This window comes from Pyrus communis, chromosome 7 (assembly GCF_963583255.1).
Source record: "Pyrus communis chromosome 7, drPyrComm1.1, whole genome shotgun sequence".
Classification (NCBI taxonomy): domain Eukaryota; kingdom Viridiplantae; phylum Streptophyta; class Magnoliopsida; order Rosales; family Rosaceae; genus Pyrus; species Pyrus communis.
Window position 1 is genome coordinate 1,713,046 of NC_084809.1, and position 27,200 is coordinate 1,740,245.

Consider the following 27,200-nt stretch of genomic DNA (forward strand, 5'->3'; position numbering starts at 1 on the left):
ACGGTTTGGTGTTGGCATAGGGCCTGGAGTGTGTTTTCCTCTGACTGTTTGCTCAGAGACGGGGAACCGGCATGGGGCCTGAAGTGTATTTTCCTCTGACTGTCTGCTCAGAAACGGGGAGCCGGCATGGGGCCTGGAGAGTTGTATCAGACATTCACTAGTGTTTATTGTTTATGCGAATTATGATTTGAGACATTGCACGACATGCTAGGTTTCGAAAAACCTATGTTTATCATTATATATGTGTTTTTATAAAACATGGGGGTTAGTATGTTGATAACTGTTTTATTATATATATATCAACTTGATCCACTCATATTTGTTTTGGCGCCCCCTTCAGGACTTAGAATCGAGGCATACAATCCCGACGTCCAGGCACTTCCGCATCGGCATCTTCGAGTCCTCTCGGTGTAGGACCTACTCCTTTGTTTCATTCAATTTTATATTATTTTCTTCTAGTGTTCTAGATTAGAGGTGTGCTCTGAACACGGTCCTTATTTGCATATTCATTATTCTTTTATATTTATAAACCTTATTTATCCCTTTTTTTCAGCATTTGCACTCAATAAATGGCTTTCGTCATCCTCGGATGTCGGCCAGCACGTGCCTATTCTAGTATTCGGGAAATATCGGGGTCGGAGCGTGTCACATCCTCTTGAAATCAATTGGGGATTGAAAGATGCAGCAACCACCTTGATCAGCACCTCATCTTCCTTAATTTCAGGAACAGCCACATTTGGATCAAACTTCAAAACATCTGCAGAGTCCGTAACCCAGGCCTTGTATTCAAATGGTACGGAAATTGCATCACTTGAAGCTGCAGCAGCCATTGATGCACACAGCCAAAAACCAAAATTCATTACGGGTAAAAGTTTGTTGTCGTTTTAAGAACGAACGGCCTTTTAAAAGTATCTTTGTAAGTATCCTTAAAAGTAACTTTACAAGTATCCTACTATCGTTTGTTAAAACATAACATATAAATATAAAGATCCGCAATATATCATAGGATTTGCAGGAACTGTAAGAGGAAGTACATCTGTTCTAACCAATGCCGGTGTTTAAGCTAAAAAACACAGCAATGAGCAAGTAGGAAGAAAACACAATGCAGACTAGCCAAACTAGAAGCACTATATAAGTACACATAACATTGCTTATTACAAGACTTTCAAACAAGCGGGCAGCAGGATAAGAGTATATCACACACGAACAGACTGCAAGCCTGAACTAGTACTCTCTAATTATCTCATGGGATGGGATACACAATCACCTTTCCGGTAGCTCTGGAGGTTTCAAGATAGGCAAATGCTTCAACAGTCTTCGAAAATGGATACGGGCCGGTGGGATCAAGCACCGGCCTCACCTTCCCACTCTCCAAGTAAGGCTTCAGTTTCTCTAATACAGTTCCGGTTGAAGTCAGTATAAATATGATTGCCGGTGGCGTTACTGGACCTACGATTGTCACAACCTTCCCGCCTTCCTTCACCGCCTTCACCGCCCTGTCAGTCTCCCCTATTTATGTTAATTTCAGAAACACAAAACAACATCAGTCCTTGTGTTTGATTTGTATAAGAAAAAAAACAACGATGAAGATTCAAGAACTATACCAACTGCATCATAAACCACATCGAATTTCTCGGGCAGGTCTTCGAAGTTCTCCTTGGTGTAATCAATAGCCAAATCAGCACCCAAGCTTCTCAAAAGGTCGAGTTTTTTCGTGCTCGCTGTAGCTGCTACTTTTGAAGCACCAAACACATGCTTTGCTAGCTGCCTCACATAAACACATTGATTGTCATGAATAATTAATCAATCAGCTTGACTTAATTAGAGCCTAACTTAATGGAAAATGTTTGCACTTGATTAACATTGTACCTGAATAACATGTGTTCCGACTCCCCCAGCGCCTCCCAAAACAAGGATGGATTTACCGGCAGAGAATTCAACTCGTTCGAGCCCTTCATAGGCGGTCTCAATGGCCAGGGGAAGGCTAGCAGCTTCAACAAAACTCAGATTTTTTGGCTTGAGAGCCAACACTCTTTCTTCTGCAGCAGTGTACTCGGCCAAAGATCCGATCTTTTTCGGCTTATCGAGAGCCTTCTCGTTGAGATCCCCATATACTTCATCCCCCACCTTAAACTTTGTCACCTTGCTTCCCACTTTCACCACCACACCAGCAACATCATACCCTGGAACTGTCTGCAAACAAGTTAATTTAATAAAATTAATATTTTAGCAAACAAGCAAATTGGGTTTACACTAGAATTTGAAGATCAACTCTGATTCTTCAAAGCAAGTTTCTTGTTATTTCCTAACCTTTCAATTTTTATTTTATTTTACAAAATTATAATTTAAACTAATCTACATTTGGGGATTATAAGTTGGTAAAGACTAAAACTTTTTTAAATCCCCCAACTCACAAACTAATCCTGCATTTGACTTCAGTGAAAAAAATGAAGAGAGAGAGAGAGAGAGAGAGAGAGAGAGACAGAGAGAGAGACAGAGAGGCTACAGGGGGTGAAGAGTCAGTGTCCTTGAAGTAGCCAAGCATCCTTTTGAAATCAACTGGGTTGAGAGATGCAGCAACCACCTTGATCAGCACCTGGTCTTCCTTTATTTCAGGAACAGGAACATTCGGATCGAACTTCAAAACATCTGCAGACTTTCCGTACTCTGAGTACACCCACGCCTTGTTTACAGATGGTATGGAAACTGAATCACTTGAAGCTACAGCAGCCGCCATTGATGCACTGCAAAAACCACAAGAACTTGCAAAGGGAAAGGAAAGGGCTTGTGGTTGTTGTGAGTAAATGAGTGAGATAAGATCACGGTCTGATATCTCGATGCACTGTTAGTTAGGATGTGGAACCTTGGTGTTTGCCTACGTGGAACCTTGGTGTTTGCCTACGTGGCCCTACAAGAAAAAACTCCAAATGATGCATCTAGATGCACTGTTAGTTAGGTTCGTTGTGTGGGACAACATGCCAAATTATGCATGTAGACGCATCGTTATTGGAGGTTCATTTTGTGCGGCAACATGTTATAAAATTCGCGTTGTTTCTTTTAGTCGAATCTGACATCAAGACACCCCTGGATAGTAATGCTAGCGTCTAAGTTTTCTTCCTTATTTATCCTTATCCTTAGCACAAGTTTTCTTCCTTCTTGTTGTCACCTCCAACAAGAAATATAAGAAGAAAAAACCCAACACTTTCTAAGTTACTTGGCTCTTTTGTGAGTAAGTGCTTACGTAAGAAATATTTATTTATAACTTTAGGTAGGTTATTATTATTATTTTTTTAACAAACGATACTATCTATACTAAAAAGGTGGGGAAGTGGACTAAACCTCACAATAGGCTAGCAATAATGTGATTCAAATTAATAGAGGTACAGTTAAAAATATTATTTATTAAATTATTAGAGGTACTGTTAAAAAATATTATTAATTGACTTGGTTATCTTTAATGAATGTTGTATTTTCTAAATAGGATTTCTGACAAGGACAATATGAAAATACAAAAAAGTTTCATGCCAAGAAGTTGTAAACATACTTAAGAAATTAGAAACATTTTGGCTTCAATAAGAAGGTTCATGTATGTACTTACAAGTTCAAAGACGTAGCATCAACTCCAAAAACTAAAGCATTGCCTCAGACAATTTTAGATAAATATTTTAGTTTATCTTAAACTTTTATTTATGGTATTGCATATTTTTGTACTCAAACAACTTTAGAGAAATATTTTAGTTTCCTTAAGAAGAGACTAGGAAAAATGATAATTTATTAAAACGTGGAGTTCCTCTTCGCTTAGAAGTAAGGTCTTAGGTTTGAATCTCGTGGATAGTGAATTCGATACGAAACTAGGCTGCCCATTGTGTAGCTTAGTCGAACTCTCCCTCCCTTAGTGTAAAAATATTGATGTACTAAAAAAAATGTAAAGTTTATTCCTATGCATAACTGGTCTTTTAAGTTGAGACCAGAATCTTTTGTGATTTGAGGATATTCATTTATGGAGTATTACTTTAAAGAGGTTTTACGGTAGTTTAGGCGTTTTTTATGAAAAGTGCTTTCATTAAAAACAAACCAAAGTTTTTATTATAAACCCAATTGCACTTTTATAGTTGATGAAGGGAGAATGTTGTGCAGGCATTGTCACTTGAGGTTCAATGGGTGAGAACAAGTTACGCAACTCAAGTTTTGTTTCTTATTTTTCACGACTAAGGCATGCAATTGAAGTTGACTTTCTTACTTATCACACCTACAACAAGAAAAACAAGACGAAGAAAAAAAACACCTGTACTTTTGAAGTTGACGCAGTTCAAATGGAAGTGCTATATAAGAGGGAATACATCCGCTTTAACCAATACCCGTGTTAAAGCGGAAAAGCACAGCAATGAGCAAGTAGGAAGAAAACACAGTGAAAACTAGCCAAGCTCGAAGCACTATATTAATAGATATGATTGCGCCGCCCTTATTACAAGTCTTTTTAAACAGCAGGCAGCAGGATACAAGTATATATCACACACAAACAGATTGCATGGCTGAACTAGTACTCTCTATGATTTCATGGAATGGGATACACAACCACCTTTCCGGTAGCCCTGGAGGTTTCAAGATAGGCAAATGCTTCAACGGTCTTCGAAAATGGATACGGGCCGGTGGGATCAAGCACTGGCTTCACCTTCCCACTCTCCAAGTAAGGCTTCAGTTTCTCTAATACAGTTCCGGTTGAAGTCAGTATAAATATGATTGCCGGTGGCGTTACTGGACCTACGATTGTCACAACCTTCCCGCCTTCCTTCACCGCCTTCACCGCCCTGTCAGTCTCCCCTATTTTTATTAATTTCAGAAACACAAAACAACATCAGTCCTTGTGTTTGATTTCTATAAGAAAAAAACAACGATGAAGATTCAAGAACTATACCAACTGCATCATAAACCACATCGAATTTCTCGGGCAGGTCTTCGAAGTTCTCCTTGGTGTAATCAATAGCCAAATCAACACCCAAGCTTCTCAAAAGGTCGAGTTTTTTCGTGCTCGCTGTAGCTGCTACTTTTGAAGCACCAAACACATGCTTTGCTAGCTGCCTCACATAAACACATTGAGTGTCATGAATAATTAATCAATCAGCTTTACTTAATTAGAGCCTAACTTAATGGAAAATGTTTGCACTTGATTAACATTGTACCTGAATAACATGTGTTCCGACTCCCCCAGCGCCTCCCAAAACAAGGATGGAATTACCGGCAGAGAATTCAACTCGTTCGAGCCCTTCATAGGCAGTCTCAATGGCAAGGGGAAGGCTAGCAGCTTCAACAAAACTCAGATTTTTGGGCTTAAGAGCTAACACTCTTTCTTCTGCAGCAGTGTACTCGGCCAAGGATCCGATCTTTTTCGGCTTATCGAGAGCCTTCTCGTTGAGATCCCCATATACTTCATCCCCCACCTTAAACTTTGTCACCTGTCTTCCTACTTTCACCACCACACCAGCAACATCATACCCTGGAACTGTCTGCAAACAAGTTAATTTAATAAAATTAATATTTTAGCAAACAAGCTAATTGGGTTTACACTCGAATTTGAAGATCAACTTTGATTCTTCAAAGCAAGCTTCTTGTTATTTCTTAACCTTTCAATTTTTATTTTATTTTACAAGATGATAATTTAAACTAATCTACATGTCGGGATTCAAACTTGGGTGTCATTATCTAAAGAGGAACGAGCACATTGCTCTAACCAATTGACATAATACGCGTATGTCTAAAGAGAAATGAGCATACAGCTCTAACCAATTGACCTTATACGCGTTTACAAAAAGAAAATTTATTCTAACAAAAAAATCAACTAGATCAGCTTTGATTCTTCAAATAGATTTAACTAAATTATAAGTTGGTAAAGACTAAAACTTTTCTAAATCCCCCAACTCAAAAACTAATCCTGTATTTGACTTCAGTGAAAAAAAAATGAAGAGAGAGAGAGAGAGGCTACAGGGGGTGAAGAGTCAGTGTCCTTGAAGTAGCCAAGCATCCTTTTGAAATCAGCTGGGTTGAGAGATGCAGCAACCACCTTGATCAGCACCTGGTCTTCCTTTATTTCAGGAACAGGAACATTCGGATCGAACTTCAAAACATCTGCAGACTTTCCGTACTCTGAGTACACCCACGCCTTGTTTACAGATGGTATGGAAACTGAATCACTTGAAGCTACAGCAGCCGCCATTGATGCACTGCAAAAACCACAAGAACTTGCAAAGGGAAAGGGAAAGGGTTTGTTGTTGTTGTTGTTGTGAGCAAATGAGTGAGATCAGATCTGAGTCTGAGATCTCGACAGCGTGTCGTTTTAAAGGTGAAGGAGACGGATGTGGAACCTTGGTGTTTGCCTACGTGGCCGTATAAGAAAAAACTCCAAATGATGCATCTACATGCGCTATTGGTCAGGTTCAGTGGGACAACATGCCAAATTTTGCATGTAGACGCATCGTTACCTGAGGTTCATTGTGTGCGGCAACATGGTATAAAATTGGTGTTCTGTTACTTTTAGTCGAATTTCTCACATCAAGACACCCCTGGATCGTAATGCTAGCGTCGCTGATATCGTAATGCATGCTAGCGTCTAAGTTTTCTTCCTTATTAATCCTTATCCTTGAGTTTTCTTCTTTCTTGTTGACACGTCCAACAAGAAATATAAGAAGAGAAAACCCAACACTTTCTGTTACTTGGCTCTATATAAAGTAAGTGCTTACGTAAGAAATGTTAATTTATAACTTTAGGTAGGTTACTATTATTATTTTTTAATAAATGATATTATCTTATATTAAGATCATCTTCAATTCTTGGGGTAAAACTTAAAATATAAGTTTTAAAACCCCTCAAACCATCTCTAACCATGGGATAAAATTAGCCATGGACCCACCAAGTTGTCATATTTTCAAACTTTTTATTTATTTATTACTTATAATCTAACAGTTATGATCAAATGATATCAAACGAGATCAAAATCTAATAGTAAAAGAAAGATATGACAGTCCAAAATTAAATAACGTCTAAAATAATTCAAGAAAATTATGTACATCAAATTTAACTTAAAACTTTATAAATACCTATGTATTTGTATGATTTTTAATTACTTATTATCGAAAATTAAATATTTTAAGACTAAAATGTTCATAAAAATAAATTAAGATAATCTACATAAATTTTTTTTTTTTTTAAAGTTACCGAAAACAAAAACTTAGGCTAAAATCATTATTTAATCATCACGGGCTAAAATTTTAAGCCACAAGGGTTAGAGGAAAAAAGCAGTTTCTGGCTTATGGCTTAAATTTTTAAGTTTTATGCCCAAGGGTTGGAGATGGTCTAAAGGGGTGAGGGAAGTGGGCTGAACCTCGCAATGAGTTAGCAATAATATGGTTCAAATTAGTAGAGGTGCAATTAAAAAAATACTATTTATCAACTTATTAGAGGTATAGTTAAAAAATATTATTAGGGAATTGTTATTAGCACTCCAAAAATCTCATTTGACACTCCAAACTTTCTATAATTAGAAAGAAAAATACACTTATGACGAGTGTAGAATGAGATTTTTGGAGTGCTAATAACAGTTCCCTATTATTAATTAACTTATTTATCTTTTATTAATGTTATATTTTCTAAATAGGATTTTTGAGAAGGACAATATGAAAATACAAAAAAGTTTCATGCCAAGAAGTTGTAAACATGCTTAAGAAATTAGAAACATTTTGGCTTCAATAAGGTGTCATGTTGACAAAGTATTATGTACTTGCAAGTTCAAAGACGTAACATCAACTCCAAAAACTAAAGCATTGCCTCAAACAATTTTAGATAAATATTTTAGTTCATCTTAAACTTTTATTTATGGTATTGCATATTTTTGTACTCAAACAACTTTAGAGAAATATTTTAGTTTCCTTAAGATGAGACTAAGAAAAATTATAACTTATTAAAATGTGGAGTTTATTCCCATGCATAACTGGTATTTGAAGTTGGGACCAGAATCTTTTGTGACTTGAGATTAATCCTTTATAGAGTATTACTTTAGATAAGTTTTATTGGTTAAGGCGTTTTTTTATGAAAGCGCTTTCATTAAAAACAAATCGAAGTTTTTATTATAAACGCAATTGCACTTTTATAGTTGATTAAGGGAGAATGTTGTGCAGGCATTGTCACTTGAGGTTCACTGTGTGAGAACAAGTTACGCAACTCAAGTTCTGTTTCTTATTTTTCACGACTAGGGAATGCAATTGAAGTTTACTTTCTTACTTATCACACCTACAACAAGAAAAACAAGACGTAGAAAAAAACTCCTGTACTTTTGAAGTTGACCTAGTTATATAAGAGGGAATATATCCGCTCTAACCAATGCCTGTGTTAAAGCGAAAAAACACAGCAATGAGCAAGTAGGAAGAAAACACAGTGAAAACTAGCCAAACTCGAAGCACTATATTAGTAGATACAAGATTGCGCCGCCCTTATTACAAGTCTTTTTAAACAGCAGGCAGCAGGATACAAGTATATATCACACACAAACAGACTGCATGGCTGAACTAGTACTTTCAATGATTTCATGGAATGGGATACACAACCACCCTTTCCGGTAGGTCTGGAGGTTTCAAGATAGGCAATTGCTTCAACAGTCTTCGAAAATGGATACGGGCCGGTGGAATCAAGCACCGGCCTCACCTTCCCACTCTCCAAGTAAGGCTTCAGTTTCTCTAATACAGTTCCGGTTGAAGTCATCATAAATAGGAATGCCGGTGGCGCTACTGGACGTACAATTGTCAATACCTTCCCGCCTGCCTTCACCGCCTTCACTGCCCTGTCAATCTCCCCTATTTTTGTTAATTTCAGAAACACAAAACAACATCAGTCCTTGTGTTTGATTAATTCCTGATAAATAAATAAATAATGTTGTAACCTTTATGTGTTTTATTTGGTTGGATAATTTCATGCATCGAATTGTTTAAGCTTATTTATATAAGAAAGAACCAAAAATGAAGATTCAAGAATCATCCCAACTGCGTCATAAACCACATTGAATTTCTCGGGCGGGTCTATGAAGTTCTCCTTGGTTTAATCAATAACCAAATCGGCACCCAAGCTTCTCAAAAGATCGAGTTTTTCGTGCTTACAGTAGCTGCCACTTTTGCAGCATCAAACACATGCTTTGCTAGCTGCCTCACATAAACACATTAAGTGTCATGCATAATTAATCAATCAGCTTTACTTAATTAGAGCCTAGCTTAATGGTAAAGTGGAAAATGTTTGCACTTGATTAACTTTGTACCTGAATAACATGTGTTCCGACTCCCCCAGCGCCTCCCAAAACAAGGATGGATTTACCGGCAGAGAATTCAGCTCGTTCGAGCCCTTCATAGGCAGTCTCAATGGCCAGAGGAAGGCTAGCAGCTTCAACGAAACTCAGATTTTTGGGCTTGAGAGCTATCACTCTTTCTTCCGCAGCAGTGTACTCAGCCAAAGATCCGATCTTTTTTGGGTTATCGATAGCCTTCTCATTGAGATCCCCATATACTTCATGCCCCACCTTAAACTTTGTCACTTGGCTTCCTACTCTCACCACCACACCAGCAACATCATACCCTGGAACTGTCTGCAAAACAAGTTAATTTAATAAAGTTAATTAGAAGTTTAGCAAATAAGCTATTTGGGTTTACGCTAGAATATGAAGATCAACTTTGATTCTTCAAAGCAAGTTAAATTTTTTTTTTTTTTCCCTTAACCTCTCATCTTTATTTTATTTTACAAGACAATACTTTGAACTAATCTACGGGTAGGGATTCAAACTTGGGTTTCAGCGTCTAAACAGTGACGAGAACAATGCTATGGCCAACTTACGCATCTACAAAATAGAAAATATATTCTAACAAAAAAGTCAACTAGATCAATTTTGATTCTTGAAATAGATTAAACTAAACTATAAGTTGGTAAAGATTAAAACTTTTCTAAATCCCCCAAATCACTAGCTAATCTAATCATGCATTAGTGAAAAAAAAAATGAAGAGAGAGAGAGACAGAGAGAGAGAGAGAGAGGCTCACAGGGGGGGAAGAGTCATAGTCCTTGAAGTAGCCAAGCATCCTTTTCAAATCAACTGAGTTGAGGGATGCAGCAACCACCTTGATCAGCACCTGGTCTTTATTTCAGGAACAGGAACATCCGGATCGAAGTTCAAAACAACTGCAGACTTTCCGGATCTGAGTACACCCACGCCTTGTTTACAGATGGTACGGAAACTGAATCACTTGAAGCTACAGCCGCCATTGATACACTGCAAAAACAACAAGAACTTGCAAAGGGAAAGAGAAATGGTTTGTTGTTGTGATGAGCAAGTGAGTGAGATACGATCAGTCTGAGATCTTGGCACCGTGTCATTTTAATGGTGAAGGAGAAGGATGTGGGTTTTACTGGTGAAGGAGGAGGATGTGGAACCTTGGTGTTTGCCTACGTTACCGTAGAAGAAAAAACTCCAAATGATGTATCTACATGCATTGTTATTTGAGGTTCATTGTTTGCGGCAACATACCAAATCATGCATCTAGATGCAGTGTTATCTGAGGTTCGTTGTGTGTGGCAACATACCAAATCATACATCTAGATGCAGTGTTATTTGAGGTTCGTTGTTTGCGGCAACATGTTATGCAATTGATGTTCTCTTTCTTTTAGACAAATCTGACATCAACACACCGCGAGATCGTAATTGCTAGCGATCGAAGTTTTCTTCCTTATTATCCTTATGACAAGTTTTCTTCCTTCTTGTTGAAACCTCCAAGAAATATAAGAAGAAGAAACCCAACACTTTCTAAGTTACTTAGCTCATTTGTAAGTATGTGTTTACGTTAGAAACATTAATTTTATAACTTTAGATAGGCATTATTTGATAGAGATGTAGTATATTATTTATTGACATTTATTCTTGATGAATTATGTATTTCCTAAACAGGATTTCGAAGGAAGAAAGCATGAAAATACAAAAATGTTTTATACCATGAAGTTGTAAACATGCTTGAGAAATTAGAAACATTTTGGCTTCAATAAGGTGTTGTGTTGACAAAGTATTATGTACTTGCAAGCTCAAAGACGTAAAATTAACTCTAAAAACTAAAGCATTGCCCCAAACAACTTTAGAGAAATGTTTTAGTTAGTCTTAAACTTTTATTTTTGGTATGGAACTGTTGTTGACACTTCTAACATTTCATTCTACATTCCTCACAAGTATATTTTTCTTTCTAATTATAGAAATTTTAAAGTGTAAAATTAGATTTTTAGAGTGCCAAAAACAATTCCTTTGTGGTGTTGCATATTTTGTCTTCAAACAACTTTAGAGAAATATTCAAGTTTTCTTAAGACGGGAATAAGAAAAAGTTATAACTTATTACAATGTGAAATTTATTCCTATTAATAGTTGATCCTAAGTTAAGACCATAATTTTTTATGATATGAGATTATTTCTTTATAAAGTATTACTTTAGAAATGTTTTACTTTAAACATTTTTATTAAAAACTCTTTCAATAAAAAACAAATCAAAGCTTTTATTTACAAAACCCAAGTGCACTTTTTTATTTTCGACCAAAACTTTACAATCATATCACTGACAAATTTTCATTTCCCCAAGAGTGTTAGATGGTAATTATTTTAAATGCACTTTCAATTTTCAAAAAGGATTTTACCTCATGAGTTGTCATCTGACCCGTGCTCAAGTATAAGGAGCTGGCTCTCTAATTATATAGTAAGTCCACCGGGGCTTTTGATAGCCCGGCACCCAGCCCCCCAAACAACCCGGCATCCAGTTAAAACCCTCCAGCTCAGCCTAATAGGCTAGCACTTAGTTCAAGCTAGGTCATAGGTCGACCCAAAATCAACAGACTAAAGAGCCAGATCATCTGACGTCAAATTTGCGTCAGCCTAACATCAAATGCCACTGATTTTTTTTTTTTTTTTTGGGTCAGCGCACTTAGCAGTCTGATAGGGAGGCAGGACCCCCATGCAAAAGTACCAGAAGTTTTTCGTTAAAATTTCTTATAAACAATAATACAAAAATGTCAAAAATATTAGTAAACAATACCAGAAATATTTCGTCGAAATTTCATATAAACAATGATAAAAATAACTTTTATAGTCAACCAATAAGTAATGGCCATTCAACTATTGGTGGACTGCTTTTGCAGAAGAAAAACTTCAGTAGGCACTTAGGGAAGCCCTAAAACCTAGACCTTTATGATGATTTAGAGATGCTATATTGTTGATCCCTTTATTTATTATTATTTTTCTATTCTCTAGCTTAAAAAAAAATCAACACAAAATATTTGTGTGACTTGATAAATGATAAGACCACTTTCAAAATGACTTTTTAACATTTTTATTGTCACATCCCAGCCCAGGGCGAATCACTTCCCGGGCCCGCTCCACCACCGTAGCACGATATTACTTTTTAACATTTTTATTGTCACATCCCAGCCCGGGGCGAATCACTTCCCGGGCCCGCTCCACCACCGTAGCACGATATTGTCCGCTTTGAGCTTACCATTCCCTCACGGTTTTGTTTTTGGGAACTCACGAGCAACTTCCCAGTGGGTCACCCATCATGGGATTGCTCTGGCCCCCTTCTCGCTTAACTTCGGAGTTCCTACGGATCCCGAAGCCAGTGAGCTCCCAAAAGGCCTCGTGCTAGGTAGGGATGGGAATATACATATAAGGATCACTTCCCTGGACGATGTGGGATATCACATTCATAATACCCACACAGAAGATCTTACGAAATTTCAGTAATTACATTTTTATTTTCAAATGTGAGCTATACTCACGACTTTTAATTGATTTTTCGAAGTTCTACAATAAATTATAAGACCACTAACAATATTTTAAACTTTTTTTTTAATGCGCATGCAAAATCAGAAGAATTGCATTCTAACAAAAAGTGTGAGCTATAATTCATAATCTTTAGTTAATTGCGCCATTATACTAAAGTCATTATAAAACCTCTTCTCGTGGAATTTTGATCCAACCTTAAACTTCCTAAAATTTTTGACAAAAAAAAAAGGAAAAAAAAAAAAGAAAAAAGAAAATCCCCTAAAATTCATACAGGACTTTAGATATTCAGGCTGCCAAAAGTTTAGTCTACGTTTTGGGTCATTTATTGTTGATTTTTCTATTTTCCAACTTAAAATTTCAATGTAAAAAATATTTTTGTGAATCAATAATTAATAAGACTGCTTCCAAATAGTTTTTTAATCCTTACGCAAAAGATTTTGGAAAATATCAACAGTTGCATGTTTCACAAAATCTGTAAAATTATTAGGGCATCTCTAGGTATGAAAATATGTTTTCCATCTCCGGTGACATCTTTGTAGGAATGTTCTAAGATGTAAACATTTTTGCTTCATTGATAAGATGCAAAATCTTGATATATAGGTAAACATTTTCATTCATCAAATTAATTTTGATAAAATTAGCAATTGAGCTAAATTATTACCAGCCCACCTGATTACTATTAAAACTAATTAAACATGCTATTGGGGAAAAGACAATGGTTGGAATGAAGAATGTAAAAAACTTCACGTTGAAAAATTGAAAATAAAGTAAAATATATAATGAACGATTCTACTATTAAGTTACTAACTACACCGAGACATTTTGTGGTAAAATGCCCCGCTTGATGTACAAGCAGTTGGAAATCGTTGATTAATAGTGGGATGTTGGTCCCTCAAATTAATCTTGAGAAATACTATGTACATGTCTTATGTTACCTCACACATTTTGAAAGTAAATAGCACAAATTCGCACTGCTGACTTTCACACTCATTTTTAAACCTCATGCACTTGTTCTATTACAGTAGAAAAATATTCAGTTTAGAGTGCAGAAAGCTAAACGAAGAGTGCAAAAACGAAAACTCATCTTCCTTGGCGTTGGGAAGTTTGGAGGCTTTGGAGTAGCCAATCATCTGCCTTGAAGTAGCCAATCATTCTCTTGAAATCAATTGGGGATTGAGATCGACGCAGCAACCACCTTGATCAGCACCTCATCTTCCTTAATTTCAGGAACAGCCACATTTGGATCAAACTTCAAAACATCTGCAGAGTCCGTAACCCAAGCCTTGTATTCAGATGGTACGGAAATTGCATCACTTGAAGCTGCAGCAACCATTGATGCACACAGCCAAAAACCAAAAATCGTAACGGGTAAAATTTTGTTGTCATTTTAACGGGTAAAAGTTTGTTGTTGTTTTAAGCACGAACGGCCTTTTAAAAGTATTTTTGTAAGTATCCTTACAAGTAACTTTGTAAGTATCTTATGGTTTATTAAAAAATAACACATAAATATAAAGATCCGCAATATATCATAGGATTTTGAAGAACTGTAAGTGGGAGTACATCCGCTTTAACCAATGCCGGTTTTAAAGCTAAAAAACACAGCAATGAGAAGTAGGAAGAAAACACACTGCAAACTAGCCAAACTAGAAGCACTATATAATTACACATAACATTGCGCCCTTATTACAAGACTTTCAAACAAGCGGGCAGCAGGATACAAGTATATCACACACGAACAAATTGCAAGCCTGAACTAATACTCTCTATTATCTCATGGGATGGGATACACAACCACCTTTCCGGTAGCTCTGGAGGTTTCAAGATAGGCAAATGCTTCAACAGTCTTCGAAAATGGATACGGGCCAGTGGGATCAAGCACCGGCTTCACCTTCCCACTCTCCAAGTAAGGCTTCAGTTTCTCTAATACAGTTCCGGTTGAAGTCAGCAAAAATAGGATTGCCGGTGGCGCTACTGGACGTACAATTGTCAATACCTTCCCGCCTTCCTTCACCGCCTTCACTGCCCTGTCAGTCTCCCCTATTTTTGTTAATTTCAGAAACACAAAACAACATCAGTCCTTGTGTTTGATTTGCATAAGAAAAAAACAACGATGAAGATTCAAGAATTATACCAACTGCATTATAAACCACATCAAATTTCTCGCGCAGGTCTTCGAAGTTCTCCTTGGTGTAATCAATAGCCAAATCAGCACCCAAGCTTCTCAAAAGATCAAGTTTTTTCGTGCTCGCTGTAGCTGCTACTTTTGAAGCACCAAACACATGCTTTGCTAGCTGCCTCACATAAACACATTGAGTGTCATGAATAATTAATCAATCAGCTTTACTTAATTAGAGCCTAACTTAATGGAAAATGTTTGCACTTGATTAACATTGTACCTGAATAACATGTGTTCCGACTCCCCCAGCGCCTCCCAAAACAAGGATGGATTTACCAGCAGAGAATTCAACTCGTTCGAGCCCTTCATAGGCAGTCTCAATGGCCAGGGGAAGGCTAGCAGCTTCAACAAAACTCAGATTTTTTGGCTTGAGAGCCAACACTCTTTCTTCTGCAGCAGTGTACTCGGCCAAAGATCCGATCCTTTTCGGCTTAGTGAGAGGCTTCTCGTTGAGATCCCCATATACTTCATCCCCTACCTTAAACTTTGTCACCTGGCTTCCTACTTTCACCACCACACCAGCAACATCATACCCTGGAACCGTCTGCAAAAAAGTTAATTTAATAAATTAATATTTTAGCAAACAAGTTAGTCGGGTTTACACTAGGATTTGAAGACTAAGTGTTGGAAGATATTAGTATTCTATTGTTATTTAATTATTTGAGTTTAGCGATCAGAGTTTCGTTTATTATAAATATGATGCTTATTATTCACTTGTGAACAAGTTAATCATAATGTAACTTCTTGAGATTTTGTAACCGTTGTAGCATTGTTATTTGTATAATAATATTCTTATTTTTCTGTAGTCTTGTTCATCGTTTACTCTGGTATTCAACTTCAACTAGATCAACTTTGACTCTTCAAAGCAAGTTTCTTTTTATTTCTTAACCTTTCAATTTTTATTTTATTTTATAAGACGATACTTTATACTAATATAAATGTGGGGATTCAAACTTATTTGTTATCAGTATAAAGAGGAACGAACACACTGCTATAGCCAGACGTCAATGGTTTAGGATAGGTCTCCTGCCCCGGGAGGAAAAAACCTCATCGATAGGCAAGGCTATGCTTGGTGTAGCCTACTATACAAGGGCTTGGGGATAGTAGGCTCTGTTCACCTTGGTGCCCAAATAATCCTCATACTATGATGCAGTTTAGACCTATTAGTTGTACCCAATTGATACGCATCTTCTAAAGAAAAACGAGCACACCGCTCTAGCAAACTGACCTAATGCGCATCTACAAAAAAAAAAATTTATTCTAACAAAAATAGCAACTGGATCAGCTTTGATTCTTGAAATAGACTAAACTAAATTATAAGTTGGTAAAGACTAAAACTTTTCTAAATCCTCCAACTCACAAACTAATCCTGCATTTGACTTCAGTGAAAAAAAATGAAGAGAGAGAGAGAGGCTACAGGGGGTGAAGAGTCATAGTCCTTGAAGTAGCCAAGCATCCTTTTGAAATCGACTGGGTTGAGAGATGCAGCAACCACCTTGATCAGCACCTGGTCTTCCTTTATTTCAGGAACAGGAACATTCGGATCGAACTTCAAAACATCTGCAGACTTTCCGTACTCTGGGTACACCCACGCCTTGTTTACAGATGGTATGGAAACTGAATCACTTGAAGCTACAGCAGCCGCCATTGATGCACTGCAAAAACCAGAAGAACTTGCAAAGGGAAAGGGTTTGTTGTTGTTGTGAGCAAATGAGTGAGATAAGATCACAGTCTGATATCTCGACAGCATGTCGTTTTAATGGTGAAGGAGAAGGATGTGGAACCTTGGTGTTTACCTACGTGGCCGTGCAAGAAAAAACTCCAAATTATGCATCTAGATGCACTGTTAGTTTTAAGGTTCGTTGTGTGGGACAACGTGCCAAATTATGCATGTAGACGCGTCGTTATTTGAGGTTCATTGTGTGCGACAGCACGTTACAAAATTGGTGTTCTGTTTCTTTTAGTCAAATCTGACATCAAGACACCCCTGGATCGTAAATTCGTAATGCTAGCGTCGTAGTTTTCTTATTCTTTCTTGTCGACACCTCCAACAAGAAATATAAGAAGAAAAAACCCAACACTTTCTAAGTTACTTGGCTCCTTTGTAAGTAAGTGCTTACGTAAGAAATATTAATTTATAACTTTAGGTAGGTTATTATTATTATCTTTTAACAAATGATAATATTTATACTAAGACCATTTACAATTCATGGAGGAAAACTTAAAATATAGAGAGTTTTAACGAAAAGCCCACGGTACTGTTCACTTTAACGAAAAACCACATTTTTACACTAAAAAGTCAATTCTGGTACTATTCATTTTACCCTTTATTTTGTCCTTATCATTAAAACTCAAAGTTTGCAAGCCATTTTCATTAGTTTTCCTTAAAATATAAGCTTTAAAATCCTCCCAAACCATCTCCAACCATGGGCTAAAATAAGTCATGGGAAAAAAATATATCTCTAGACTAGATTCTCTTCAGAATTTAAGTCTGGCTTAAATTATTCTAAACTCATCAAACTGTTATATTTCAATTTTTTTTTATTTTTTACTAATAATATAATGACTATGATCAAATGAGATCAAATCTAATTATAAAAGAAAGATTTGATGGCCCAAAATTAAATAACGTCTAAAATTATTTAAAAATTTTATTTAAATCAAATTTAACTTAAAACTTTATAAATACCTATGTATTTGTATGATTTTTTATTACTTATCGGAAATTAAATATTTTAAGACTAAAATGTTCATAAAAATAAATTAAGATAATCTACATAAATTTTATTTTCAAAAAAAGTTACCGAAAACTAAAAATTAGGTTAAAATTATTACTTAATCATCACGGACTAAAATATTAAGCCACAAAGATTAGAGGAGAAAGGCAATTTCTTTAAAAATTTTAGGTTCGGTCAGTGCGACAACATGCCAAATTATGCATGTAGATGCATTGTTATTTGAGGTTCGTTGTGTGCGGCAACATGTTATAAAATTGGTGTTCTGTTTGTTTTAGTCAGATCTGACATCAAGACGCCCCTGGATCGTAATGCTAGCGTCGGAAGTTTTTCTTCCTTATTTATCCTTATCCATATCACAAGTTTTCTTCCTTCTTCTTGACACCTCCAACAAGAAATATAAGAAGCAAAAACCCAACACTTTCTAAGTTAATTGGCTCATTTGTAAGTAAGTGCTTCAGTAAGAAATATTAATTTTATAACTTTAGATAGGGTATTATTTAATAGAACTGTAGTTAAAAAGTGTTATTTATTGATTTATTTATTCTTAATAAATGCTGTATTTTCTAAAGAGGATTTCAGAGAGAACAATATGGAAATACCAAAATTTTCAAGCCAAGAAGTTGTCACATGCTTGAGAAATTAAAAACATTTTGGCTTTAATCTAAGGGTGTTATGTTGACAAAGTACTACGTACCGGCAAACTCAAAGTCGAGGTATTAACTCAAAAATCTAAAGCATTGCTCCAAACAACTTTAGAGAAATATTTTAGTTCCTTTTAAACTTTTATGTGTGATATTGCATATTTTTGTACTCAAACAACTTTAAATAAATATTTTAATTTCCTTAAGATGAGACTAAGAAAAATTATAACTCATAATTTTTTGCAACTTAAACTTATTCTTTTGTAGTGTATTATTTTAGAGAATTTTTACTGTAGTTTAAGCGTTTTTTATTGAAAGAGCTTTCATTAAAAGCAAATCAAAGTTTTTATTATAAACCCAAGTGCACTGTTTATCTGAGGTTCATTGTGTGCGGCAACATGTTATGCGATTGATGTTCTCTTTCTTTTACTCAAATCTGAGTCTCTGACATCAACACACCGCAAGATCGTAATTGCTGGATGGGGATTATCTGCCCTCCATTTATCATCTCCTTCCCATCTTCTCCTATTTGAGCAGTCACGTTAAGCAACGTCAACATTTTATATTGATTTTCTTATAAAGATAATAAGACAAGAACCAATATGAATATAAAATGTTAACGTGGTTTAACTGTGACCACTCAAATAGGAAGGGATGGTAAGTGGAGGGCAGACAATCCCCATCCATAATTGCTAGCGTCGAAGTTTTCTTCCTTTATTATCGTTATCACAAGTTTTTTCCCTTCTTGTTGACACCTCCAAGAAATATAAGAAGAAAAACCCCAACACTTTCTAAGTTACTCAGCTCATTTGTAAGTAATTGTTTACGTAAGAAATATTAATTTTATAACTTTAGATAGGTATTATTTAATAGAGGTGTAGTTAAAAAATATTATTTATTGACTTATTTATTTTCAACGAATTATGTATTTCCTAAATAGGATTTCAGAGGAGGACAATATTAAAATACAAAAAGTTGTATGCCAAGAAGTTGTAAACATGCTTGAAAAATTAGAAACATTTTGGCTTCAATGACAAGGTGTTGTGTTGACAAAGTATTATGCATTTGCAAGCTCAAAAACGTGACATTAACTCTAAAAACTAAAACATTGTCCCAAACAACTGTAGAGATATGTTTTAGTTAATCTTAAACTTCTATTTGTGGTATTGCATATTTTTATCCTCAAACAACTTTAGAGAAATATTCAAGTTTCCTCAAGACGTGAATAAAAAAAAATATAACTTATTACAATGTAGTGTTTATTCCTATACGTAACTCTATACATAACTGGTCTCAAGTTAAAACCATAATTTTTTGTGACTTGAGATTATTTTCTTTATAGGGTATTACTTTATAAATGTTTAACTGTAGTTTAAGCGTTTTTATTAAAAGCGCTTTCATTAAAAGCAAATCAAAGCTTTTATTTACAAACCCAAGTGCACTTTTATATTTTCGACCAAAATTTTACAATCATGTCATCAACATAAATTTTCATTTCCCTCATTCTCGTTACTTGTAATGCCTATAGGTAATGGAAATGAGATTTGGCCCAATCAACAAAAAACCAATTTTCAAGCTGATTAGTAGCTCCACGTCAGCCGTCCGGTCACAAACACAAAGGGGTACCCAGCATTTGAGTCCATCGGAACAGGACCCTGTGAAACTTGAATGCAGGAGATCCTCTTTATGTATGTATTTTTAGTCTGACGGCTAACATGGAGTGGAAGCTAAAGAATTTCTCCTAGCCTCAGGTAGATGTAACATTAACATAATTTTGTGCCAAAACATCAATGACTCATGACGCAGATGCAACACAAGCATAACTTTCTCTGCACAGTACAAAATATATCACTTTTCACTGTCCATCTATAACTCAGTAAATACTAAGTACGAAGAAAAACTACATAGATTTCAGAGTACAAAGGGTGTAACCAGAGATGAGGGAGCTGGAGGCAAAGGCAATAAAGGCAAGGAAGGACAATGCGACGGATGCCCGAGCCATGTCCGGGAACTTGTCTTTGCCCCAATTCGACTCCCAGTCGTCGACCCGAATCGCAGCCGATGAAGACGCCGACATCAAAAGGTACGTCAAAATCTGCAACGCCAACCAAAACCATTCAACTTAAGATTTAGATTACACGACATAACAGAGGATAGAGCAAGTAAACAGAATGCAGAATTCCAATATGTATGCTTTAAGCTATTGTAAACAGTATTAACACAAATGGAAAAGTAGAAGCGTGCTATCCACGTATTTCTTTTTACCTTTCAGACACACCTCTTAATTTTGAGTCGTCAGATTGAATGAATTAAAAAACATCAAATATTAGAAATTAACTAGGAATGTGTGGGACGTAAAAAAAAAAAAGGTATATGAATAGCACCACCCAAACAGAATCATTCCTAGAAAAAAGGAAAAGGTAGAATAAAAAAAAGGTTAGGAACCAACTGATGCAAAAGTATCTAATGAAGCATCACCATATAAACAATGATGAAAATAACTTTTATAGTCAACCAATAAGTAATGGCCATCAAACTGTTGGAGGACTGATTTTACAGGAGAAAAACTTCAGTAGTGGAAGCCCTTATAGTGGGTTCACCGAAACACATATGGGTTGTGGTTTGTTAGCGCAGTCAGATGGTTAGTGTGCTCCAGCTGCCTTACACAAATTGTCTCTCCTCATAGTCTAAGGTCCCTATAATTATCGGAAAACTGACAAGAAAATGAGAGATTTTTTAATATACTCGGAACACAGGATGAAACACATATGATACTGTGCAATTAGAAAGAAGTTTTTTTTTTTTTCAAGTGTAAGCCCTGTATTTCCAACACATTGAAAAATCTCGAAGAAAGCAGCACTTTGTGGGGATAGATTAGGTAGAATCATTAATTAAATTGCAGTAACAAGGACAAGTAATCACTTGCCTGATCCAACAAGAAATCAAAGTAATAGCGGAGATGGTGCTGGATTACATGTTTTCCACTGGTGATGAAATAGGTTAGGTCATACGTTTGCAGCCCTGAATACACAAATCCAATCACATTCACTGCCAAGCAGAACCTGCAAATTCACATATCCAATTAATAATCTTGTCCATTTTCACCATCTTTTCCAAAACATCATACAATTTTGCCCAAAAAAAACTAATAATTCAACAGAAATTTCTATGAAATGGTGAAATTCTATTCAAAGTACAAAGCTTTGTTTATGTTTCAAAGAGTCACTAGTTGGGATTGCTTTTCTAAAAAACACGCTTAATAGGCGTTTATACTAAAAGTATTTTTATTTACAATCCAAATACTTCTTAAAAAAATACTTAATTTTCCGCTAAATGTAGTTAGGCTGTTTTTTATTGATAGAAAACACTGTTAGCTCCAAAAAAAAAAAACAGCTTATTGCAATACAAATAGACGTAAATGATAAATACGAAAATATCACTGGAACGCTATATACGGTATTGTTTTATCCAAGACAATCACACACTTTCATTAGATTTCAAAAGTACGGCTGTATTTGATTGACTTGGATGCCGTTTCAGTGACATTTTCGTATTCTCGATATGAGTGTGTAAGTGAAAAGTGGCAAACCTGAACTCCTTGTAGCGATAGAAGGAATCTAGAGCCCAACCCTGGCTCTTGTCAGCCGCCATAACCGAGAAAGATATCAAACACAACACAAACCCAGAAATCCTTAACCCAAACAAAGCCCTCCTCACCATGCTCTCCCTCCTCGACCTCTTCAGTATCGACAACTTGGGTCTCAAAGTTCGGATATTTACACCCGAACCACCGCCAATTCCACCGCCACTTTCTTTCCGAGCCTCCGGGGTCCAATCAGACCCATCTCTGGAATCGGGTCCCGCAACCTTGGGCTCGGCCCTGAAGGACTGGGGAGGCGCGAGCGGCGGCGACGCCGGCTTGGTGTCTGCAGGCGCGACTCTGAGCTCATGAGTGTGGTAGGTATGATGGGTTATTGGAGAATCGGACGGTGGAGACGGAGTTTGGAACATATGAGATGGTGAGTGGAACAGAGGAGATGGTGTTTCTGGGGTGCTCTGCTTGTCTTCTTCTTCTTCTTCTTCTTCGTCTTCTTCCTCTTTCACTTGTTGTTTTTCATTGTGTTTTTCTTCTTCTTCGCGTTGTGGTGGTGTTTCTGGTTGGTCTTCTGGAATTGTTTCCATATTTTGGTGTGGACTTCTGAGTCTGAGATGGGGATTTCTCTACATCTACAATTTGACAGTTTTTTTTTTTTTCTTCAAGAAATCAATTTGTGGAGTGACCAAAAACAAAAAATAAAAATAAAGAAGAAGACTTTAATTAGAGAACCTGGTAAATAGAATACAACAGGCAGTGTGCATCAAATAAAACAAGGCCACTTGTCGCTTTCTCATTCCCAATACTTAAGATTCCACCATGTAACCAGAGTTCACCTCATATAAATGACTTGTTCTATTTTCAGTATAATTGGCTTATTGTGTGCATTAACGTAAATTCACATTTCCTCAATATCATAGTAAATCTTTGATTATATCTAAAGTTTTGATATTGTGATGAGACTCGAGAGAGATCAAGAAGGCATGATAGACCCATACGTTTTAAGTTTTCTACTTGATATAGTCACAATGACATTCCAACATAGGATGCACTACAACGGTATCAAATGAACTCATATCTTTTGTGAATCTTGTAGTACAAAGCCGATGGATCGAGTAATCTAGACCAAAATCTGAACTTTTGGTTTGTATAAGATGCGCTAATGAAATGAATTAATAGAAGCTGTAAGATTTAAAATAAATGATCCGGATTTTACAGTCCGTCAGCTTCGGATTGTAAGATTTGGGAAGGATCTCGATTCCAAAACCAATAGCCTCGTTGTCTTGTATTTTTAACTTTCTTACGCAGCATTGAGCAATTGGGTTGAAGTTTCACCTAAAACTCGTTCACGTTGCTATAGCAACACATGTGTCAATGGGACCATCAGTGACACCGCCAAGCGCTAGCTAGTCGACAAATGGTTCTGGGCGGTGGGTGGTGGGGAACAAAACTTGCTAAAATATCAGTTGAAAACAAAAACCAGTGAATTGGATTAATGCTGAATTAGATTATTTTTTTACATAAATAAGAATACATTATTCATACAAGTACAGAAACATTAGCAAAGACTATGCCCTTAATTATTAATGTTACAAGCCTAAATTATGCATCATTCATCCAGCCCTTAAGCAATCGGACGGCGGCCCTACCGAACGAGTCTTGGCCAAACAGTCACGTGGTGCGGGCGTCCAGACAGAAGAACTCCTCCCTCCGACGAGTTTATTGCTCAGTCTCTTCGAAAAAGAATTCCCTTGCTTCATGGTATTTTTCTAGGACAACATTGAAGAGCGGATGGATTGGTTCCAACAAGTTGGAATAGGGACCCATGACTGCCCAAGGCGACACCCGAGAGTCTTCATCGTTCGACAAAATGTGTTGACATACAGAGAGACCACTTAGACAATAGCATGTGTGATAAAAGTCTCGAGATTTCCCGGGTTTGTCTTTCATTCCACCCTTCTCCTCCTGCATCGACAAAATCAAATTGATTTGTTACCCCCTCGGAAGTAAGAAACTTATAAATAAGAAGTATGAACGATTAAGATAACGTTGCTTGAGATGCATCCTGATACAGCTTAACTGTCGATAACTAGTATAATGATGGAGAAATAAGTTCTCACTTTAAAACCTGTCAAGTCAAGCATTCAGCTGTCACGGTGCAAAGTTATATGTTAAACATCGAACCTGTGAGCATAGAAGTATATATTGTTGCAATGCGATGCTGTGAAAAAGTGGCTCCAATTTTACAGGCCTCTTGAGAAAATCATAGCCGATGTCATTCAAATTCACTGCACACAAAACATTTAGCCATGCATATAAGAACAGGAAAATTATAAATTTATAAGATAACCTCGTAACACATAAATTAGAAGATTGAGCAGAAAATATGGGTTTAAAAAGGCGAATCTGTTCTTGTAAAGGATAGATCGAGAACACTTAAATGCGCCTAAGTAAGCTGTCAGCCTACCTCCTGGAGACTTAGTGCCTTCAAAAATTTTCCCCTCTTCAGATAAATTAGATGTTGTAGAAGTCTGTGGGCCATCCTTGGTACAGTGTCCTCCAGCATCCCGAAGCGCGAGTTGTTCATCAATAGTTGAACATACTCTTTGTAATAATGGAAAAACACCTCCCTGGTCACTGAATAGTTAACGTAATACGTTCAACTATGTTTGAGAAGGATCCTCAAGAAGAAAAGACAAAGAATCACCTGCCAGAAGGAGTAGCAACCGTCGACCAATTTATTAGTCCTCCCCTGAAATCCACACTCCTTCCCTTGTCGAAATACCAACCAATCCTAATACCATAACAAACTACTCTAACAGCAGAATAAAAGCAGATAAACAAATAACTAAACAAATTTTCATATCTGTAATCCGCATCGCTTAAAAGAGAGGATAATTTTCTTACAGTTAGTCCAGGCAAGTCCAAACGATTGACCCGATTGATTAGAACCATTGTAGCTACCCCACAAAAAGTGTACCTGAAGGAAAAAAAAATTTGTCAGACCTATGAGCGAATAGAAAATGTAAAAGGAAGTGAAAATACATTGTCCTAATATTTCACATGATTTGACATTAGTAGCTTATGCAATCTTTCCAAATACATAAATGGGAAGAACATAAAGACAGGCGGACAAAAAAAATTGTCATGTAAGTCTGAAACATACCCACCATGGGCTTCAGCACCAGGCTCCCCAGAAATACCACCTTCATACGTCTGACAACTGCAAAGATAATGTTTAATTTAACCAAGATCTAAAGCCATTCGTATCAAGGAAAAAAAACTTCAGTCCATGACTCAACACAAAGGCAATAAAATGAATTTCAATTAAAAACAGATGTCTAAGAATCAAGGACAATTGGACAAGCACTCCACGGTATCACAACAACAATACAACACATACTTCAAAATATCAAACTGAGCCAAATTTATTTTCAACAAAATGAATGACTCGGTAAGCAACCTTAAGATGAAACTTCCAACATTATGAACCAGTTCATCATCCAAAAAGTTCAAAATGCTTGCTACCTGCAAGGATGAGTAAAATTGTCATGATGAAAATTAAGCAAGCATATAGCAAGGCGGTAACAAAGAACACAACTATAATGCATTACAAAGGATGGAGAGAGAGAGAGAGAGAGACTAACAGAAACCGCAGTGTAGCAAGCCCGGACATCAATTTCTCCACCATCATGCATCCTAAAAAGAAGTAATTAGTGATGGTAAAAGTATATCAAAGGTACTGAAATGATCATTGTACGTAACATATATGTCCTCAAACTATAGAACCACACAAATCAATCTGATATCTAACCTGAAGCCACCGCTTGGATGTTTCATTCGCCGCAAAAACTTGTAGAGTTCACCTCTGAAAAGACAAATCACTTCCAAAAGGCTATGAATTGCACTGTTGTGAAAAAGTATTTTTTCTTAAATGGATAAACTGACCACCTATTAATTGATGAAAGCGCCTCATCACCACCGAGAGTTATAAGTGCATTAACTGCAGCATAAGTTGTTGCAAGATGTGGCATCTGGGAAATCAGAGAACACGCTAACAATTGTAAGAAAAAGAATGCAAATCACCATATAATAGAGTAGATACGTAATGTTGTATAAGCCTAGTCAAGCTATAACAACTAACGCCAATAGAGTTAAACAACGAGAGACCAGCATTGGCTAAGCCAAAAATGGAAAATAATGAGATCAATTTACTTGCCTGTCCAGGTCCGCCGCCATATCCACCCTCTGGGTCCTGGAAGCAAAACACAACTTCATGACAATCTAAACATACCATTCCATGCTAACAAAACACTAAAGATCACTTCTTTTTTTGTTGTTCTTAGTGGTGAAGCAAACTTAAACACCGGCCTTTCGTTACATTCCATATAAAACATGTAAGATTGTCATACAAATTACAATCGATTATTCGCATACCTGACAACGGCTTAGGAAATCAATGGCATTCCGTTCAAGTTCATCATCAATAGACTCCCCTAGCAAAGCCAATGAGTGTAGAATCCAATAGCAAAGCCAAGGACGACTACAGACAAATGTACACAACAACTGAACATGTCGTAGAAATCAAACCTCAATCAAAACAATACCAAGAAAGTCTGCTAAAAGTACCAGAAATAGAGAGAGAGAGAGAGAGAGAGAGTTATACTTGGCATCCAAAACGGAGAAGGAGGAAGGGAGTCCTATGAGTCCTCTGGTTAAGTACTCTATGTGACTATCACGCTGAAGCTCAATCCTTCAAAGTCCAAGAACCCCACAACAACAAAAAAATCCATCAAATTCCACAACAAAACCCCATAATTTAAAAAAACAATAAATAAACAAGTTTGAATCCCCATCCCCACAGTTCAATTATATCAGTTTAAAGTAGAATATCGCTTGCATCGAAAAAAACAAGCAACAACAAAAGGGAAATTCTTTGTAAACCCAAAGGATTTATTAAGAGTGCAAAGTTGGAAGCTTTTTTCTTACATGACGGATTGGGCTTTGGGAGGGAGGCTGCCGAAGCGTCCGTAGATCCCAAAGACCTCACTTTCTACCATCCACTGATCGCGCTGAGTCACAGTGACGGTCGGACGCTCCATCTCCGCCGTCCTCCGACTGACTTTCCACTTAAATTCACCGTTTTGCAGTTCTGAGTTCGCTTTACTCCGCACAGACAGCAAGCGGAGTTTACTGAGGAAAAAAGAACGGAGT

The 27,200-nt window shown here is 36.6% G+C and overlaps 6 protein-coding genes and 1 long non-coding RNA gene across 8 annotated transcripts in view; 1 reads left to right on the plus strand and 6 right to left on the minus strand.

Annotated features, from left to right (window-relative positions):
* The window catches only part of LOC137738798 (uncharacterized), a 44,468-nt gene extending 43,929 nt beyond the window's left edge, over window positions 1–539 (plus strand). The window contains exon 3 of the long non-coding RNA XR_011069057.1: window positions 341–539. This is a non-coding gene — a long non-coding RNA (uncharacterized lncRNA). The remainder of the gene's footprint in view (window positions 1–340) is intronic.
* A 438-nt stretch (window positions 540–977) lies between these two features.
* On the minus strand, window positions 978–2,820 carry LOC137739392 (2-methylene-furan-3-one reductase). Its single transcript, XM_068478962.1, has 4 exons — window positions 2,507–2,820; window positions 1,870–2,193; window positions 1,605–1,764; window positions 978–1,509 (listed from the first exon to the last, which is right to left on the minus strand). Exons 1-4 carry the CDS (start codon window positions 2,735–2,737, stop codon window positions 1,244–1,246), a joined length of 981 nt encoding a protein of 326 aa, XP_068335063.1. The 5' UTR covers window positions 2,738–2,820; the 3' UTR covers window positions 978–1,243.
* Window positions 2,821–4,316: 1,496 nt separating this feature from the next.
* LOC137739583 (2-methylene-furan-3-one reductase-like) lies at window positions 4,317–6,312 on the minus strand. The gene is made up of 4 exons (XM_068479205.1): window positions 5,981–6,312; window positions 5,181–5,504; window positions 4,916–5,075; window positions 4,317–4,821 (listed from the first exon to the last, which is right to left on the minus strand). The coding sequence occupies exons 1-4, from the start codon at window positions 6,209–6,211 to the stop codon at window positions 4,556–4,558; spliced, it is 981 nt and encodes a 326-aa protein (XP_068335306.1). The 5' UTR covers window positions 6,212–6,312; the 3' UTR covers window positions 4,317–4,555.
* A 1,962-nt stretch (window positions 6,313–8,274) lies between these two features.
* Window positions 8,275–10,288, minus strand: LOC137739272 (2-methylene-furan-3-one reductase-like). Its single transcript, XM_068478826.1, has 5 exons — window positions 10,238–10,288; window positions 10,066–10,155; window positions 9,352–9,619; window positions 8,590–8,840; window positions 8,275–8,280 (listed from the first exon to the last, which is right to left on the minus strand). Exons 1-5 carry the CDS (start codon window positions 10,286–10,288, stop codon window positions 8,275–8,277), a joined length of 666 nt encoding a protein of 221 aa, XP_068334927.1.
* A 4,063-nt stretch (window positions 10,289–14,351) lies between these two features.
* Window positions 14,352–16,729, minus strand: LOC137739477 (2-methylene-furan-3-one reductase-like). Its single transcript, XM_068479052.1, has 4 exons — window positions 16,430–16,729; window positions 15,233–15,556; window positions 14,968–15,127; window positions 14,352–14,873 (listed from the first exon to the last, which is right to left on the minus strand). The coding sequence occupies exons 1-4, from the start codon at window positions 16,658–16,660 to the stop codon at window positions 14,608–14,610; spliced, it is 981 nt and encodes a 326-aa protein (XP_068335153.1). The 5' UTR covers window positions 16,661–16,729; the 3' UTR covers window positions 14,352–14,607.
* Window positions 16,730–20,189: 3,460 nt separating this feature from the next.
* LOC137739478 (CASP-like protein 4A1) lies at window positions 20,190–22,680 on the minus strand. Its single transcript, XM_068479053.1, has 3 exons — window positions 21,981–22,680; window positions 21,318–21,453; window positions 20,190–20,486 (listed from the first exon to the last, which is right to left on the minus strand). The coding sequence occupies exons 1-3, from the start codon at window positions 22,571–22,573 to the stop codon at window positions 20,292–20,294; spliced, it is 924 nt and encodes a 307-aa protein (XP_068335154.1). The 5' UTR covers window positions 22,574–22,680; the 3' UTR covers window positions 20,190–20,291.
* A 775-nt stretch (window positions 22,681–23,455) lies between these two features.
* Window positions 23,456–27,200, minus strand: LOC137740109 (protein farnesyltransferase subunit beta-like). Of its 2 annotated transcripts, none has more exons than XM_068479916.1 (14): window positions 26,976–27,200; window positions 26,653–26,739; window positions 26,424–26,529; window positions 26,206–26,241; window positions 25,938–26,020; window positions 25,801–25,854; window positions 25,634–25,685; window positions 25,450–25,514; window positions 25,153–25,209; window positions 24,894–24,966; window positions 24,694–24,780; window positions 24,454–24,616; window positions 24,171–24,274; window positions 23,456–23,951 (listed from the first exon to the last, which is right to left on the minus strand). In XM_068479916.1, the coding sequence occupies exons 1-14, from the start codon at window positions 27,086–27,088 to the stop codon at window positions 23,706–23,708; spliced, it is 1,326 nt and encodes a 441-aa protein (XP_068336017.1). In that variant the 5' UTR covers window positions 27,089–27,200; the 3' UTR covers window positions 23,456–23,705. The 2 variants fall into 2 exon arrangements, with proteins under 2 accessions (XP_068336017.1, XP_068336018.1); XM_068479917.1 differs by having other exon boundaries at window positions 26,424–26,482; window positions 26,976–26,996.

Excerpts from the sequence above, each read along its gene's own strand:
- LOC137739392 (XM_068478962.1), bottom strand. The coding sequence starts at position 2,737 with ATGGCGGCTGCTGTAGCTTCAAGTGATTCAGTTTCCATACCATCTGTA. Across the intron at positions 2,194-2,506 it reads ACACTGACTCTTCACCCCCT|ACAGTTCCAGGGTATGATGT; the intron begins GTAGCCTCTCTG and ends ACTTGTTTGCAG. Across the intron at positions 1,510-1,604 it reads TGTGGTTTATGATGCAGTTG|GGGAGACTGACAGGGCGGTG; the intron begins GTATAGTTCTTG and ends TAACATAAATAG.
- LOC137739583 (XM_068479205.1), bottom strand. The coding sequence starts at position 6,211 with ATGGCGGCTGCTGTAGCTTCAAGTGATTCAGTTTCCATACCATCTGTA. Across the intron at positions 5,076-5,180 it reads TCGGAACACATGTTATTCAG|CTAGCAAAGCATGTGTTTGG; the intron begins GTACAATGTTAA and ends TATGTGAGGCAG. Across the intron at positions 4,822-4,915 it reads TGTGGTTTATGATGCAGTTG|GGGAGACTGACAGGGCGGTG; the intron begins GTATAGTTCTTG and ends TAATAAAAATAG.
- LOC137739272 (XM_068478826.1), bottom strand. The coding sequence starts at position 10,288 with ATGGCGGCTGTAGCTTCAAGTGATTCAGTTTCCGTACCATCTGTAAAC. Across the intron at positions 9,620-10,065 it reads ACTATGACTCTTCCCCCCCT|ACAGTTCCAGGGTATGATGT; the intron begins GTGAGCCTCTCT and ends CTTGTTTTGCAG. Across the intron at positions 8,841-9,351 it reads ACGAGCTGAATTCTCTGCCG|GGGAGATTGACAGGGCAGTG; the intron begins GTAAATCCATCC and ends TAACAAAAATAG.
- LOC137739477 (XM_068479052.1), bottom strand. The coding sequence starts at position 16,660 with ATGGCGGCTGCTGTAGCTTCAAGTGATTCAGTTTCCATACCATCTGTA. Across the intron at positions 15,557-16,429 it reads ACTATGACTCTTCACCCCCT|ACGGTTCCAGGGTATGATGT; the intron begins GTAGCCTCTCTC and ends ACTTTTTTGCAG. Across the intron at positions 14,874-14,967 it reads TGTGGTTTATAATGCAGTTG|GGGAGACTGACAGGGCAGTG; the intron begins GTATAATTCTTG and ends TAACAAAAATAG.
- LOC137739478 (XM_068479053.1), bottom strand. The coding sequence starts at position 22,573 with ATGGAAACAATTCCAGAAGACCAACCAGAAACACCACCACAACGCGAA. Across the intron at positions 21,454-21,980 it reads TATCGCTACAAGGAGTTCAG|GTTCTGCTTGGCAGTGAATG; the intron begins GTTTGCCACTTT and ends GTGAATTTGCAG. Across the intron at positions 20,487-21,317 it reads TTGATTTCTTGTTGGATCAG|ATTTTGACGTACCTTTTGAT; the intron begins GCAAGTGATTAC and ends TTGGCGTTGCAG.
- LOC137740109 (XM_068479916.1), bottom strand. The coding sequence starts at position 27,088 with ATGGAGCGTCCGACCGTCACTGTGACTCAGCGCGATCAGTGGATGGTA. Across the intron at positions 26,740-26,975 it reads CCCAAAGCCCAATCCGTCAT|GATTGAGCTTCAGCGTGATA; the intron begins GTAAGAAAAAAG and ends TGGACTTTGAAG. Across the intron at positions 25,686-25,800 it reads CATCCAAGCGGTGGCTTCAG|GATGCATGATGGTGGAGAAA; the intron begins GTTAGATATCAG and ends ACTTCTTTTTAG.